This window comes from Girardinichthys multiradiatus, chromosome 5, assembly GCF_021462225.1.
Source record: "Girardinichthys multiradiatus isolate DD_20200921_A chromosome 5, DD_fGirMul_XY1, whole genome shotgun sequence".
NCBI classification, from domain to species: domain Eukaryota; kingdom Metazoa; phylum Chordata; class Actinopteri; order Cyprinodontiformes; family Goodeidae; genus Girardinichthys; species Girardinichthys multiradiatus.
This window is the reverse complement of record NC_061798.1, coordinates 49,093,679-49,108,906: the sequence shown is the minus strand read 5'-3', so window position 1 is coordinate 49,108,906 and position 15,228 is coordinate 49,093,679. Positions and strand designations below refer to the sequence as shown.

At 41.8% G+C, this 15,228-nt stretch overlaps 1 protein-coding gene across 1 annotated transcript in view; it reads left to right on the top strand.

Annotated features, from left to right (window-relative positions):
- The window catches only part of slc24a3 (solute carrier family 24 member 3), a 67,985-nt gene that overhangs the window by 22,959 nt on the left and 29,798 nt on the right, over positions 1 to 15,228 (top strand). Inside the window, exon 3 of the mRNA XM_047366949.1 lies at positions 14,988 to 15,064. Coding sequence (XP_047222905.1) covers positions 14,988 to 15,064 — 77 coding nt within the window. The remainder of the gene's footprint in view (positions 1 to 14,987; positions 15,065 to 15,228) is intronic.

The following is a 15,228-nucleotide window of genomic DNA, read 5'->3' as shown; positions in this document are numbered from 1 at the left end:
CTCCTCCAAGTCTGGGCTGACAGTGATGGTGGAGGTGTGAAAACCTCTTATATATATATTCATATAAATATATATATATATATATATATATATATACATATATATATAAGTGGTACTCACCGGCCACTTTATTAGGTACACCTGTCTAACTGCTTGTCAACGCAAATTTCTAATCTGCCAATCACATGGCAGCAACTAGATGCATTTAGGCATGTAGACATGGTCAAGATGATCTGCTGCAGTTCAAACCGAGCATCAGAATGGGAAAGAAAGGGGATTTAAGTGACTTTGAACGTGGCATGGTTGTTGGTGCCAGATGGGCTGGTCTAGGTATTTTAGAAACTCCCGATCTACTGGGATTTTCATGCACTACCATCTCCAGGGTTTACAGAGAATGGTCCAAAAAAGAGAAAATATCCAGTGAGCGGCAGTTCTGTGGGCGCAAATGCCTTGTTGATGCCAGAGGTCAGAAGATATTGGCCAGATTGGTTCGAGCTGATAGAAAGGCAACAGTAACTCAAATTACCACTCGTTACAACCAAGGCATGCAGAAGAGCATCTCTGAACGCACAACACGTCAAACCTTGAGGCAGATGGGCTACAGCAGCAGAAGACCACACTGGGTGCCACTCCTGTCAGCTAAGAACAGGAAACTGAGGCTACAATTTGCACAGGCCCATCAAAATTGGACAATAGAAGATTGGAAAAACGTTGCCTGGTCTGATGAGTCTCGATTTGTGCTGCGACATTCGCATTGGATGGTCTGAATTTGGCGTCAACAACATGAAAGCATGGATCCATCCTGCCTTGTATCAACGGTTCATACTGGTGGTGGTGTAATGGTGTGGGGGATATTTTCTTGGCACACTTTGGGCCCCTTAGTACCAATTGAGCATCGTGTCTATGCCACAGCCTACCTGAGTATTGTTGTTGACCATGTCCATCCCTTTATGACCACAGTGTACCCATCTCATGATGGTTACTTCCAGCAGGATAACGAGTCATGTCATAAAGCACGAATCATCTCAGACTGGTTTCTTGAACATGACAATGAGTTCACTGGATTCAAATGACCTCCAGTCACCACATCTCAATCCAGTAGAGCACCTTTGGGATGTGGTGGAACGGGAGATTCACATCATGGATGCAGCCAACAAATCTGCAGCATCTGTGTGATGCTATCATGTCAATATGGACCAAACTCTCTGAGGAATGTTTCCAGTACCTTGTTGAATATATGCTACGAAGGATTAAGGCAGTTCTGAAGGCAAAAGGGGGTCCAACCCGGTACTGGCAAGGTGTACCTAATAAAGTGGCCGGTGAGTGTACATTCTTGTGAAGGTGTGATTCCTGTTGTGATGGTATAGCTGGGAAAGTGGCAGTTAAAACCTACTTGGTTGGTACTAAGAATGCAGCTGTGTGATGATTACCTGCACACTGAAATCAAGTTGTTCAGATTTTCCATAAATTAGCTGCTTTTAAAGAGTAGTGGAGGTCTTGGAGACCATAGGGTGATTTTAATCCAGTTAGGAGGAACATGGCAAGCATAAAATGACACTGCTTTCCAGAATCTGTGGTTGGATCTATTTCTTCCCTGTTTGTGTTTTCTGTTTCTGACTCTTGTATGGAATTCATAAAGGAGTTTCCCATTTCAAAGTGAAATATTTCAACAGACATTTATTATTGTCCAGAAGTAGGGGTAAGAGTAGATGCAGGTCACTACTTTTCCAGTGGTAGGTGTCCATGAAAAGGTTAAATACTTTGTCATTTGATCTGATTTGTGTTTGTATAACTAAAACAGATTTTTCTATACACACATTTCAGTAAAATGGACAGAAAGTAATAATTCTCAGTATATTTTTGTCATTCATCATAATCTGTCTACTCACTTCACTTTTTCTGCAGCTGTGCATTCATAAATGAAGACTTTCCACTCGGGCAGAAAGGAGCTGCATCCTTGTTATCAGAGCGTGCACACAAGTGAGCGCATGTGTGATTGTGAACGCTGCGTGCATGCCGTGAGCCGTGAAGGGAAGGATGGGAATAAAAGCGGGAGTCCTTAAATGTCACACATTACTCAGCACGGTAACTACGCCACCGACATGCAACATGTCAGCCCACATCATCATCACCCCTCCCCCTACCGAGCATGTGCAGAACATGCCCCCAGCCGTCCATGTGCGCTCCGAATATGCATGAGATTTGCACTGTCTTTCTGTGTTAACACAGGGCCCTGTTGTTCTTCTGGATGCTGTGAAGAGTCTGCATCATCATGGGCAAATGGCTGAACCACAGAAGATATCCTAGTGTTTATTTATCGTTAAATCAGCCTTTTTCGTCACATGTTTAAGTCCAACTTGTCTGTGTCTTTTTCTTCAAGCTCAAGGATACAGAATGAAAAGTTCAGCAGCTGTTGGAATATTCTTATATAATATGTCCTTCTCATCCAAACTGACAGAAAAGGATAGAAAGTTAGGATGGCAGATAACAGGTCTCCCTGATAAACACAAAGTGCTGGATGTTTAGAGATACATTTGTTTTTCCAACAGCTGCGTTATGGTTCAGCAAACAACTGTTGGAAAGTCAATATTAGTCCTACTCATCTATTCTTTCCGTGCTCCACGCTTCAGCAAACCTATTCTCTTCGTAATCACAGTAAGTGTTCTTGCCAGCTGTGGTGTATTTTTATGCATCATTTAGACACGTGTGTTTTAAAGCCGTTTGAAAATGTTTGCACGCATGCAGGTCTTTTAAAGGATGATGAGATGAATGCAAAAACATGGATGAATGAGATCAGAACTGGACTCTGTTTCCATTTTCCTTCCTTCTTTTTCTTATAAGTCAGTATGAAATGACTAACAGAATCACATCAGGGTGTATTCGCCACTCGAGATTTACTCTGTTGCTTTAAACAGAAAGGAAGAACACATACAAACATTTACATCTGAGAATAATTAGCCGAAATTGAGAGACAGAATTTTAGATTCATCAGTAAAGATCAGCTGGACCATTTTGCTGCATAAACCAGCACCCTGTTTACCTTGTTAATGTTTGGGTTCAGAACATTTGCATCAGGGTTCCACACATCCAAACATCTTCTACCTTTTATCCAAAACCTCACTGCTGGGGAAACATCCTGAGCAGAGATCTACAGACATTCCTCTACTTAGCTACCTCCTCCAACCCATCTGAGGCGATTCTAAACCATGGTTAAAAGACAGTACGCCCCCTGTCAGGTCTAGGGTTTTTACAAATAAATGATTTGGCCTTTACAAAAACATACAACAGGTTCCGCAGTCTACTTAAAAAAGATGATGCCAGATGGAAACAGTTTTTCAAGAATTTAGTGTATCCAATAAACACCAGATAAGTACAAAATATATACTAATACCCTAGAATTTAAAAGTGGGTGTACTTTCTTTTTACTATACCTCTGTTCTCTCCAACGACAAATGGGTCTGCGTCAAGGCCTTCTCCCAGTGGGACAGGTCCCTTGAAAGGTGTCTAGAAGGCGTCCTTACCAAACCCTTTTCCAGAGATTTCTTCTGTTTTTGGACAGAAGAAATCCAAACAACTGGACCAAGATTCACTTTTTGCAGTGATTTGCTTCTGGAGTGAATACAAATCAGCCTCGATCCGACCCAACTACAAAAAACATGCGCCTCTTTGGACTTAACGAGCCACTGTAGTGAATGTTGCGAATAGTAAATGCATTAAAGTCATACCTGGTCCAGTGTCTTTTGCTTAGTAATGCTGCTGCTATCATGCTGTGGGTCAGGGCACGCAGAGCACATCCTTTGGCTTGCAGCTTGTATTCGCCACCCCTGTTTCAAAATAAGAAATAGAACGTTGTAAAACCTGTGTTGAATGAGTTGCTCATGACATTCACATTCATTTTGCTGCTGTAATAACTGCACAAATATGCAGAACAGAAATGCAGCAAGTATTACTACAATAGTTTTCCTCCATTTCTGGGTCTGTGCTCTGTCACGCCTTACTAACTTCTGTCCAATGGGAGAAACGAATGTAACACGCTTGGTTTTGTTTCCAAGTTATAATTCACTCGCAAAAAGTAGAATGGGAAAGCGAACCGCACCAAACAAAAAAAAAGTAAAGTCAACTTTTGGTTGGGACCAAACAAGTGGACCAAAGGACAGTCCTGGTGTGAATACACCCCTGGATTAAAAGAAATGTGCAACAGTGCTGGTTGATTTTGAAAAAATGTGAATGTATAATTGTGCATAAAAAACAGACTATTTACAAAAGATCCTCTTAGCAGGTAGAATCTGCTCTGACTCTTCCTGTAAAGAGCATCAGAGATGTGACTCTAGTCCAGTTTATTGTTCAGGTGAACTCCCAGGTAAATAAAACAGTCCACCATCTCCATGTCAGTTCCCTGGATGTTCACCGCTGTCAGTGTGGAGGGTCTGGGCCTGAAATCCACCACCAACTCCTTGGTTTTCCCCACATTGATCAGGAGGTGGTTCCACTAGCACCGATCCGCAAAGTCCTGTGTCCACTGTCTGTACTCTGAGTTGTCCTCACATGTGATGAGGAAGACTGTGGCAGAATAATTAGAGAACCTCTAAAGATGGCAGCCAGGGGAGTTGATGGAGAAGTCTGCGGGTTAACAGGAATGGCGCCAGCACAGTTTCTTGCCGAGCTCCCATACTTCAGGCCAGCCTGTCAAAGACCCAGCCCGTGTCCTCACATATTGTGGGCAGCCACAATATGTGAGGACATGTCCTTCATAGTCTTAAAATGTATGAAATGTGCCTATAGTATTTTCTCTGGTCTACATAAATATGGAATTAGGGATGTCCCAGTTAAGATTTATTTGTCCTTGTTACTGATCTGAGTCAATTTGACATCTTTTATCTGCAGATACTGAGTCACAATCAGATTTCTGCTTTTACATAAATATGATGGTTGCCGTTTCTGCTGTACTGTGAGAAAAGTCCTTCTTGCCCATACTTTGAATCTCTATGTCATCCATTATTTTTTTATTTCTTGTAATATCACAAGCATTGACATGAATAGACTCTCTATCCCTATCCCATCTCTTCAATTGCTTTCTTTATTGCGCCTCTTCCAATTTTTACCCCTAGTTTTCTCCTTCTTTATTCCATTTCTTACCCATTAACAAACCATTATAATACATCTGTACATAAAATCTTGCATATCAGAAACTATGTTTGCATTTAGTTAACTTTTTTCATGAATTCTTGGGATAACTGGTCATACGACTGCTCAGATCTCACTTAGAATTTTATTTGAACTATATTATGTTTTGAAGACTTTGTATTACACCAATTTATGTTGTTTCTAAACCTTTTTGGGTCAGCTGATATTTAAGGGGATGTAGACTGCTAATCAAGTCAAAATATGGCAACGGTTCTTTTATATGATTAATCTCATTTTAGAATTATAACATGTTTGAAACTTTAAATATGAAAACAGCCCATACCAAAGACAGTAATTTGGCTACAGTAAAAGATTGACATGTTTAGAGCTAAGTTAAAAATTTTTTAGACTGTTTGATATGGGATATCTCTCATTTTACGCTATGTCCACTTTTGATTGGTTGATGGGCCCGTCTGGATGACTCCTGTAATGGTGAGAGAAGAGCTGAGTCCAGAGATCCGGTGAACTCACCAAGATGCCTTACCCATCTAGAGCCAGGTTTGCTCACCCTGTCGGGTCTGACAGGTTTGCAACTTTCTTCTAGTTTTGTTTAAAATTTCAGCGAGATTGGGTTTGTTTTTCCATCCATGCTTTTGACTTGTGTTCAGCATCACTTAATATTTTTCTTTAAACTGTTTATTCCTTTGGATCAAACCAGTCGCAAATCCAGAGTGGGGAACCTTTAGACATCCAATATCTCAGTCCCAGAGACCAGTACCGTTTGCTGTTGTAGAGTGACCCGTGGCAGACAACACCGCTGTCTGTTGTTGTAGAACAGTCGGCTGTATCAGCAGCTGGGAAAACAACCTGAGCAGAAACACAAGTTGGTTCAGTGAAAGTAAACACCCCATCTGATCCAGTAAGTCACCTAATTCCTGTTCTACTGAATTGGTTCTGGTGCTGAAAGCTGAAGGATACTTCTTCTAAGACTGAATTCCTCCTCTGTTTTCCATTTACCTTTTCAGATTAATATAAGCAATAGAACTCTAAATTAGATTGCAAACCCTCTTTACTCATGAGAGCCCGATAAGCCTTTCTTATTTCTTCCTTGTCTTATACAGTACAGACCAAAGGTTTGGACACACCTTCTCATTCAAAGAGTTGTCTTTATTTTCATGACTATGCATATTGTAGCTTCACATTGAAGGCATCAAAACTATGAATTAACACATGTGGAATTATATACTGAACAAAAAAGTGTGAAACAACTGAAAATATGTCTTATATTCTAGGTTCTTCAAAGTAGCCATCTTTTGCTTTGATTACTGCTCCGCACACTCTTGGCATTCTGTTGATGAGCTTCAAGAGGTAGTCACCTGAAATGGTTTTCCAACAGTCTTGAAGGTGTGCCCTGTCAAGTTTAATAAGTGGGATTTCAAGCCTTATAAATGGGGTTGGGACCATCAGTTGTGTTGTGCAGGAGGTGGATACAGTACACAGCTGATAGTCCTACTGAATAGACTGTTAGAATTTGTATTGTGGCAAGAAAAAAGCAGCTAAGTAAAGAAAAACGAGTGGCCATCATTACTTTAAGAAATGAAGGTCAGTCAGTCCGAATAATTGGGAAAACTTTAAAAGTTTCCTCAAGTGCAGTCGCAAAAACCATCGAGCACCACAAAGAAACTTGCTCACATGAGGACCACCCCAGGAAAGGAAGACCAAGAGTCACCTCTGCTGCGGATGATAAGTTCATCCGAGTCACCAGCCTCAGAAATCGGAAGTTAACAGCAGCTCAGATTAGAGAACAGGTCAATGCCACACAGAGTTCTAGCAGCAGACACATCTCTAGAACAACTGTTAAGAGGAGACTGTGTGAATCAGGCATTCATGGTAAAATAGCTGCTAGGAAACCACTGCTGAGGACAGGCAACAAGCAGAAGAGACTTGTTTGGGCTAAAGAACACAAGGAATGGACATTAGACCAGTGGAAATCTGTGCTTTGGTCTGATGAGTCCAAGTTTGAGATCTTTGGTTCCAACCACCATGTCTTTGTGCGGCGCAGAAGAGGTGAACGGATGGACTCTACATGCCTGGTTCCCACTGTGAAGCATGAAGGAGGAGGTGTAATGGTGTGGGGGTGCTTTGCTGGTGACACTGTTGGGGATTTATTCAAAATTGAAGGCATACTGAACCAGCATGGCTACCACAGCATCTTGCAGCAGCATGCTATTCCATCCGGTTTGCGTTTAGTTGGACCATCATTTATTTTTCAACAGGACAATGACCCCAAACACACTTCCAGGCTGTGTAAGGGCTATTTGACCAAGAAGGAGAGTGATGGGGTGCTGCGCCAGATGACCTGGCCTCCACAGTCACCGGACCTGAACCCAATCGAGATGGTTTGGGGTGAGCTGGACCGCAGAGTGAAGGCAAAAGGGCCAACAAGTGCTAAGCATCTCTGGGAACTCCTTCAAGACTGTTGGAAAACCATTTCAGGTGACTACCTCTTGAAGATCATCAACAGAATGCCAAGAGTGTGTGGAGCAATAATCAAAGCAAAAGGTGGTTACTTTGAAGAACCTAGAATATAAGACATATTTTCAGTTGTTTCACACTTTTTTGTTCAGTATATAATTCCACATGTGTTAATTCATAGTTTTGATGCCTTCAATGTGAAGCTACAATATTCATAGTCATGAAAATAAAGAAAACTCTTTGAATGAGAAGGTGTGTCCAAACCTTTGGTCTGTACTGTATGTACAATATATCCTTGTGAAGGTGTGATACCTGTTGTCTTTCTATCTTTACGAGGACCTCACATTAACTTCTATTCATTTTCCATTCATTTCTATGACCTAACCCTAACCCTAAACCAAACCTAAACTAAATTCAGACCTTAGTCCTAAACCTAACCCCTAACCCAAAAATAGCACTTTTTGGCTTTGGGCCCCATATAGAGCAGTGTGGCCACACAACACAGTATGTGTTAGGAAAATTAGCCTTACACTGTAAAAACTGCTAGAGCAAACACACATAAATACAAGCAGATACACCCCCATCTTTAGTCATCCCTGCCCTCCATACCATATCCAGCAGTGATGTGTCCATCTCCATGGCAACATTCGGAAAGCATTATGTCATAAGTTTGAGTGGAGTTGCGCAGAATTTTTTTTCTCTTTTAATTCTTGACACACGCAGAACGTTTCCCTCCCCCTCCGAGCTCTTGCAGAGCATACGGAGCCTCGCTCGGAGTTACGTAAGAGTCCCGTCCTCTTTCTTACAAGGGCTGACATCATCAGTGATCACAGAGATGATGGAGTGGGCAGGAGTTAAAACACCAGGAGGGCAGAATATTCTACTGTGAATTATAACGTTCCATCTCCTGCTCCTCAAGTGTCATTATCTTCATCGGACAGCCCATGTATAGCTCTAAGAATTACATATTTTATACACTTTTTTTCCTTTAATGAACATTTTTTATTTTCTTTGTTGTTCACTCAGTCTTACATTTTTCTCTTAGAAAATGAGAGAGCTTGTTTGTAATTCATGCAGAGCAAAATATTTTGAATATTTAGAATAATATTAATAAATATATTATATAAACAAGGTTAAAAACAATTAAACATGTTACCATTAAAAAAGGTTTTATGGATAAAAGAAAATCAATACTAATTAATACTAGAAAAAAGATGAAATAGAAAGAAATATTTCTAATAATAAATAAAAATTGTAAATTAAAAGTTAAAAATTGTAAAATTAAAACTGCACAAAAACAGGGAAGAAAAACATTAACAGAACAGGAAAATATTAAGAAGTTGAATATCTGAACGTTTTCTAAAAGGTTAAAAGATAAAAGTAAAGGGGAATGAGATGACCATCCATCGAGGTTTGGTGAGTAGAAACAGCCGTAGCAGAGTCTAATCTGCTCGGTGAACAATGTCAGTCTTCTTTTGGTGATGCAGGGGCTGTATAGCCTTCCAAGTAAAGACTGGATCCACATTTCCATGACCCTGACCAAAGTCACACTGTTCCTCATTATTTGTTGTTATTATTCAATTGGTTGCAGGCAGCTGTACGTTTTCCCAGGGAGGCAAGGAAGCGTGATCCCTCAATAGTTGGAATACAATCTCTTATCCAGTTTTTAAAAAAATAGGATCACCCATCCTGCGCCGACGGTTGTTGTATTGCTCCCTTATGCAACACGAAAGAAGCATGTCAACCACAACAGGCCCACAGTGTCCAGAACCTTCATCATCTGGGGGCAAATCTTCTCTGTTCTTGGTACTGTTGGGAGCTTTTTAGCTACCTCAGCAACCTCTGTCAGAATAATGGACTAAGCTTCCCCACAGTTCTCCTACACGTCCTCCTCAGCGTGGGACATGGTGAGGGGATTGAGGACTATAACTTCATTTGCATAATGTTCGTGTCAACCTCTCTTTTGTGGAATATGCACAAAGAAGAAGCAAAGGTGCAGGAGATTTGTGATGTCAAAGACGAATGAGTCAAACAGAGAGGAGGTCATGCTGCATCTTGATTCAGTGCTTGTCTTCAGTGGCTCACAGCAGCTCCCTCCAAATTGTCTGGTAAATGAGACTGGCATGGGATGATGTTGGCAGCAGTGAGCTGCAGAAATGTTCCCTTGTGAACTGATGCCTGATTGCTGATTGATACATTGACTGCGGCTGATTGTGCATCATGAGGAGGAACGGGGAAGCCGGCCTGATTGCAGAAAGGGAAACAATTTCACTGCCCTTATTTGTGTCTGTTTTTGGTAGCTCTGTGTTATTCTGTTTGCTTCAGCCTGTAGGAGTAACTTAGAGCAGAGCATTATGAGCAGCTGAAGCTACATCCCAGTGGCCCCAGTTACAACTGCACTAACTACCAAACCAGCATCTCCAGGGTCTTTATGTGTTCTTCTCGTGTGTGAATAGCTGTCCTTGTGTTCAGATACCAGCGTGTGGACTGAAGGAATATTATCAGCTAAGCTGTTATGTTTAGGGAACATTATTAGCTCTGGAAGCCCCCCCCGTCCATCCCTCTCTCTTATTTCCTGTACACTACCAAGACAAATCCACAGACATCGTGTATTTCCTCCAGTCTCCAAACATCATCCATAATGCACCACATCTTGGCCTCAACTCTGCTTGTACAACTTCAACCATCATCACTAAGTGTTCATCCTGGCAGCTGTGCCTGCAGCATTAGAGCAGCATACTTTCATTTTGGGGCCAGCAGTCTTTCTTTCTCATCTGCCTCAAGGAGACACACTGTAGCTGCAGAGATTAGTCGGGTATGGACCAGCATGGTCACTGACACTTGTTAAACTCAATATTATTTCCTAATAATCTCAACATTTGATCAGTTCTGTGCTACACATTTAATCTCAGTTTAAATGCTGATTTTAGTTTAGTTAAAGAACAATAGGCTGCTGCAATGTGAGCTCTGGTCACTGAAGGTTGTAGAGATTACTGTGGCTTTCGAGATTATACATACTTCTGGAACTTTTCCACATTTTCTCACATTGTAACCGCTGACGTTCGTGTATTTTAATGGGATTTTAAAAATCTGAAAAGTGTGGCATGTATTTCTGTTTCATATTGTCTTGAGATTCTTGACTTAATTAAAAAGCAGCTAAATACATTTTAATTAAAACGTTCTTTTCTTTTTGTATATTTATTCTCCACTGTCTGTAATTGATTTGTTTTGTGTCTTTTTTATAATGTTTTAATTTAATATTTCATTCTATAATAATTTATATATTTATACAATAATATATTTTCTGTGTAAAGTGCTTTATAAATAAATGTACTTGTATTCCCCAAGAATAAGTACTTTGCTGAATCTTTTTCTGGAGCTTCAGGTCTTCTGGCTAAATGTCTCTACCAGCTTTCCCTGAGACTGAATTTCTTTTGCCAATTCTTCAGTGCAACAGAGCTCAAGCTCTGTCAGAGACAGACTTCAGTTGGATTTAGATTTGGACTTTGACTGGACCATTCTAACACATGAATATGCTTTGAGCTAAACCATTCCATTCTACCTTCAGCTACAATGCAACGTTCTTCCAGGATTGCCCTCTATCCATCTTGCTATCTAATCTGAGCAGCCTCCCTAGATAATTAATAGATTTCTCTTTAAAGGCTTGATTCGTGGATGCTATGACTAATAGTTGTCCTGTCAATGGATTCTCCCACCTGAGCTTTTGATCTCTGCAGCTCCTGCACAGTTTCGTACAGTCTTTTTGCTGCTTCTTTTGCTGCCACCTAATCTGACAGGCCGAGCAAGGAGAGCATTAATTAGAGAAGCAGCAAAGAGACTGTACGAAACTGTGGATTCTCCCACCTGAGCTATTGATCTCTGCAGCTCCTCCACAGTTTTGTACAGCCTCTTTGCGGCTGGGTATTTTTCACCCTAGTTCGATTCCAGTGACAGTTTGAGCATTTGAAGTTATTTTTTTCTGGGAATTCAAGAAAAAAACGAAATAAATCCAGCCCAATCTCAGCAGTGTCACCTGCACTCAGGGCTCAGGTTTTGAGAGATCCAGTCCATGAAAGAACCGGACAGTTTGAGGGAGTTTGTGCAACAACATCTACACTGTGAGTGTGTGGATCTGATTTAGTTGTAAAGAGACAAGGTGCTGCGACGTGGAACCTGTCAGTGTTGATGTGTATAAAAAAAATGTTGGATGGGTTTCTCGTGGGAATCTGCAGCTCATCTCCGTCACATTGATTGTTCTCTACTGGGACACTGGGCTTCACGCTTTTTGGAGACATAATGAGCTTGTTGGGATTTAACTTTTAATCAGTTGTCTTTTATCAATGTTTTAGATGATTTTTCCCAATTGTTGAGCTGAATTTGGCTTCTGTGATCTGTTTGTTTGTTTCCCAGCCTGGTATCAGGGCTGGATGGAGTCTGAGCTTGTTCACAACTGTAAATATTAAACACATCCAGCTGTCACCTTGAGACGACTGTGTGGCTTTTTTACAAGCTGCTCTGTGTTGTTTCAATCACAGCACAACATAAAGCAGAGGAGTGCTGCCGAGATTCTGGAGAGGAAAATGCGTCAGCAGAGTAGAAAAAAGGTGGATGAGTGGGAGAAGGCAGGGGGAAAGTTGTCAATAATTCTTTCTGTTTCATATTGGAAACGAAAATACATGGAAATGGAGGTGAAGTGGAAAGACACTCTAAACATTACTCATAAGTTGTTTACATTCTCCTTGTGAGACGTTAAATGTTCCAGATTGTTCCTTCACAGTCTGGAAAAGTCTGGAATATACGGAGTTTCATTTAAATACTCCAGATCAGCATAAGGTTGAAAGAAGAAAATAAAATGAATGAAAACATATTTGCATCCATCCATCCATCCATCCATTCATCATCCATCCATCATCCATCCATCCATCCATCCATCCATCCATCCATCATCCATCCATCCATTCATCATCCATCCATCATCCATCCATCCATCCATCATCCATCCATCCATCATCCATCCATCCATCCATCATCCATCCATCCATCCATCCATCCATCCATCATCCATCCATCCATCCATCCATCCATTCATCATCCATCCATCATCCATCCATCCATCCATCCATCCATCCATCCATCCATCCATCCATCCATTCATCATCCATCCATCCATCCATCATCCATCCATCCATCCATCCATCCATTCATCATCCATCCATCCATCCATCCATCATCCATCCATCCATCCATTCATCATCCATCCATCCATCCATCCATCCATCATCCATCCATCCATCCATCCATCATCCATCCATCCATCCATTCATCATCCATCCATCCATCCATCCATCATCCATCCATCCATCCATTCATCATCCATCCATCCATCCATCCATCCATCCATCATCCATCCATCCATCCATCCATCCATCCATCCATCATCCATCCATCCATCCATCCATCCATCCATCCATCCATCCATCCATCATCCATCCATTCATCATCCATCCATCCATCCATCATCCATCCATCCATCATCCATCCATCCATCCATCATCCATCCATCCATCCATCATCCATCCATCCATCCATCCATCCATTCATCATCCATCCATCCATCCATCATCCATCCATCCATCATCCATCCATCCATCCATCCATCCATCCATTCATCATCCATCCATCCATCCATCATCCATCCATCCATCATCCATCCATCCATCATCCATCCATCCATCCATCCATCCATCCATCATCCATCCATCCATCCATCCATCCATTCATCATCCATCCATCCATCCATCATCCATCCATCCATCATCCATCCATCCATCCATCATCCATCCATCCATCCATCCATCCATCCATCATCCATCCATCCATCCATCATCCATCCATCCATCCATCATCCATCCATCCATCATCCATCCATCCATCCATCATCCATCCATCCATCCATCCATCATCCATCCATCCATCCATCCATCCATCCATTCATCATCCATCCATCCATCATCCATCCATCCATCCATCCATTCATCACCCATCCATCCATTCATCATCCATCCATCCATCCATCATCCATCCATCCATCATCCATCCATCCATCCATCATCCATCCATCATCCATCCATCCATCATCCATCCATCCATCCATCCATCCATCCATCCATTCATCATCCATCCATCCATCCATCATCCATCCATCCATCATCCATCCATCCATCATCCATCCATCCATCCATCCATCATCCATCCATCCATCATCCATCCATCCATCCATCATCCATCCATCCATCCATCATCCATCCATCCATCCATCCATCCATCCATCCATTCATCATCCATCCATCCATCCATCATCCATCCATCCATCATCCATCCATCCATCCATCCATCCATCCATTCATCATCCATCCATCCATCCATCATCCATCCATCCATCATCCATCCATCCATCCATCATCCATCCATCCATCCATCCATCCATCATCCATCCATCCATCCATCCATCCATTCATCATCCATCCATCCATCCATCATCCATCCATCCATCATCCATCCATCCATCCATCATCCATCCATCCATCCATCCATCCATCCATCATCCATCCATCCATCCATCATCCATCCATCCATCCATCATCCATCCATCCATCATCCATCCATCCATCCATCATCCATCCATCCATCCATCCATCCATCATCCATCCATCCATCCATCCATCCATCCATTCATCATCCATCCATCCATCATCCATCCATCCATCCATCCATTCATCACCCATCCATCCATTCATCATCCATCCATCCATCCATCATCCATCCATCCATCATCCATCCATCCATCCATCATCCATCCATCATCCATCCATCATCCATCCATCCATCCATCCATCCATCCATCCATCCATTCATCATCCATCCATCCATCCATCATCCATCCATCCATCCATCATCCATCCATCCATCCATCCATCCATCCATTCATCATCCATCCATCCATCCATCATCCATCCATCCATCATCCATCCATCCATCCATCATCCATCCATCCATCCATCATCCATCCATCCATCATCCATCCATCCATCCATCGATCATCTCACTCAGTGTTTTTTGTCCTTTTTTGTGCTATTCTCACACCGAGTAACACTACTGTCCTTTATTCTTCATCCATTCTGTTGTTATTTCGGTCCCAGCCTGTTAGGAAGGTTGCTCGTGCACAATCCATAGACATGCTGCTCCAGGAGCTTCTCTGCTGGCAGGGCTTTCTGTCAGCACACACGAGTTCAGTGGGTTTCTGTGCCCACAGGGCCGACCTCTGTGTTAGGAATACATTCTCTCTTCTACGCAGACTTGTTCTAACTGCAGGTTTCTATCTCTTACAGCTCTGCACGAGTTTCCAACTGACTTCTTTACAAACAAAGAGAGAACCGAGGGAGCTGTGGCCCTGCATGTGCTTTGTGTAAGTGCAGTTTTATTAATAATAACAAATAAACACCTATTAATAAAATCCCTTGTCCTGTCAATGTCAAATTTATTTATATAGCACTTTTAAAAACAACAGTCAACCAACGTGCTTCACAATTACACCAACAATCCTAAAATAGTGATAGGTAAACTGTATTA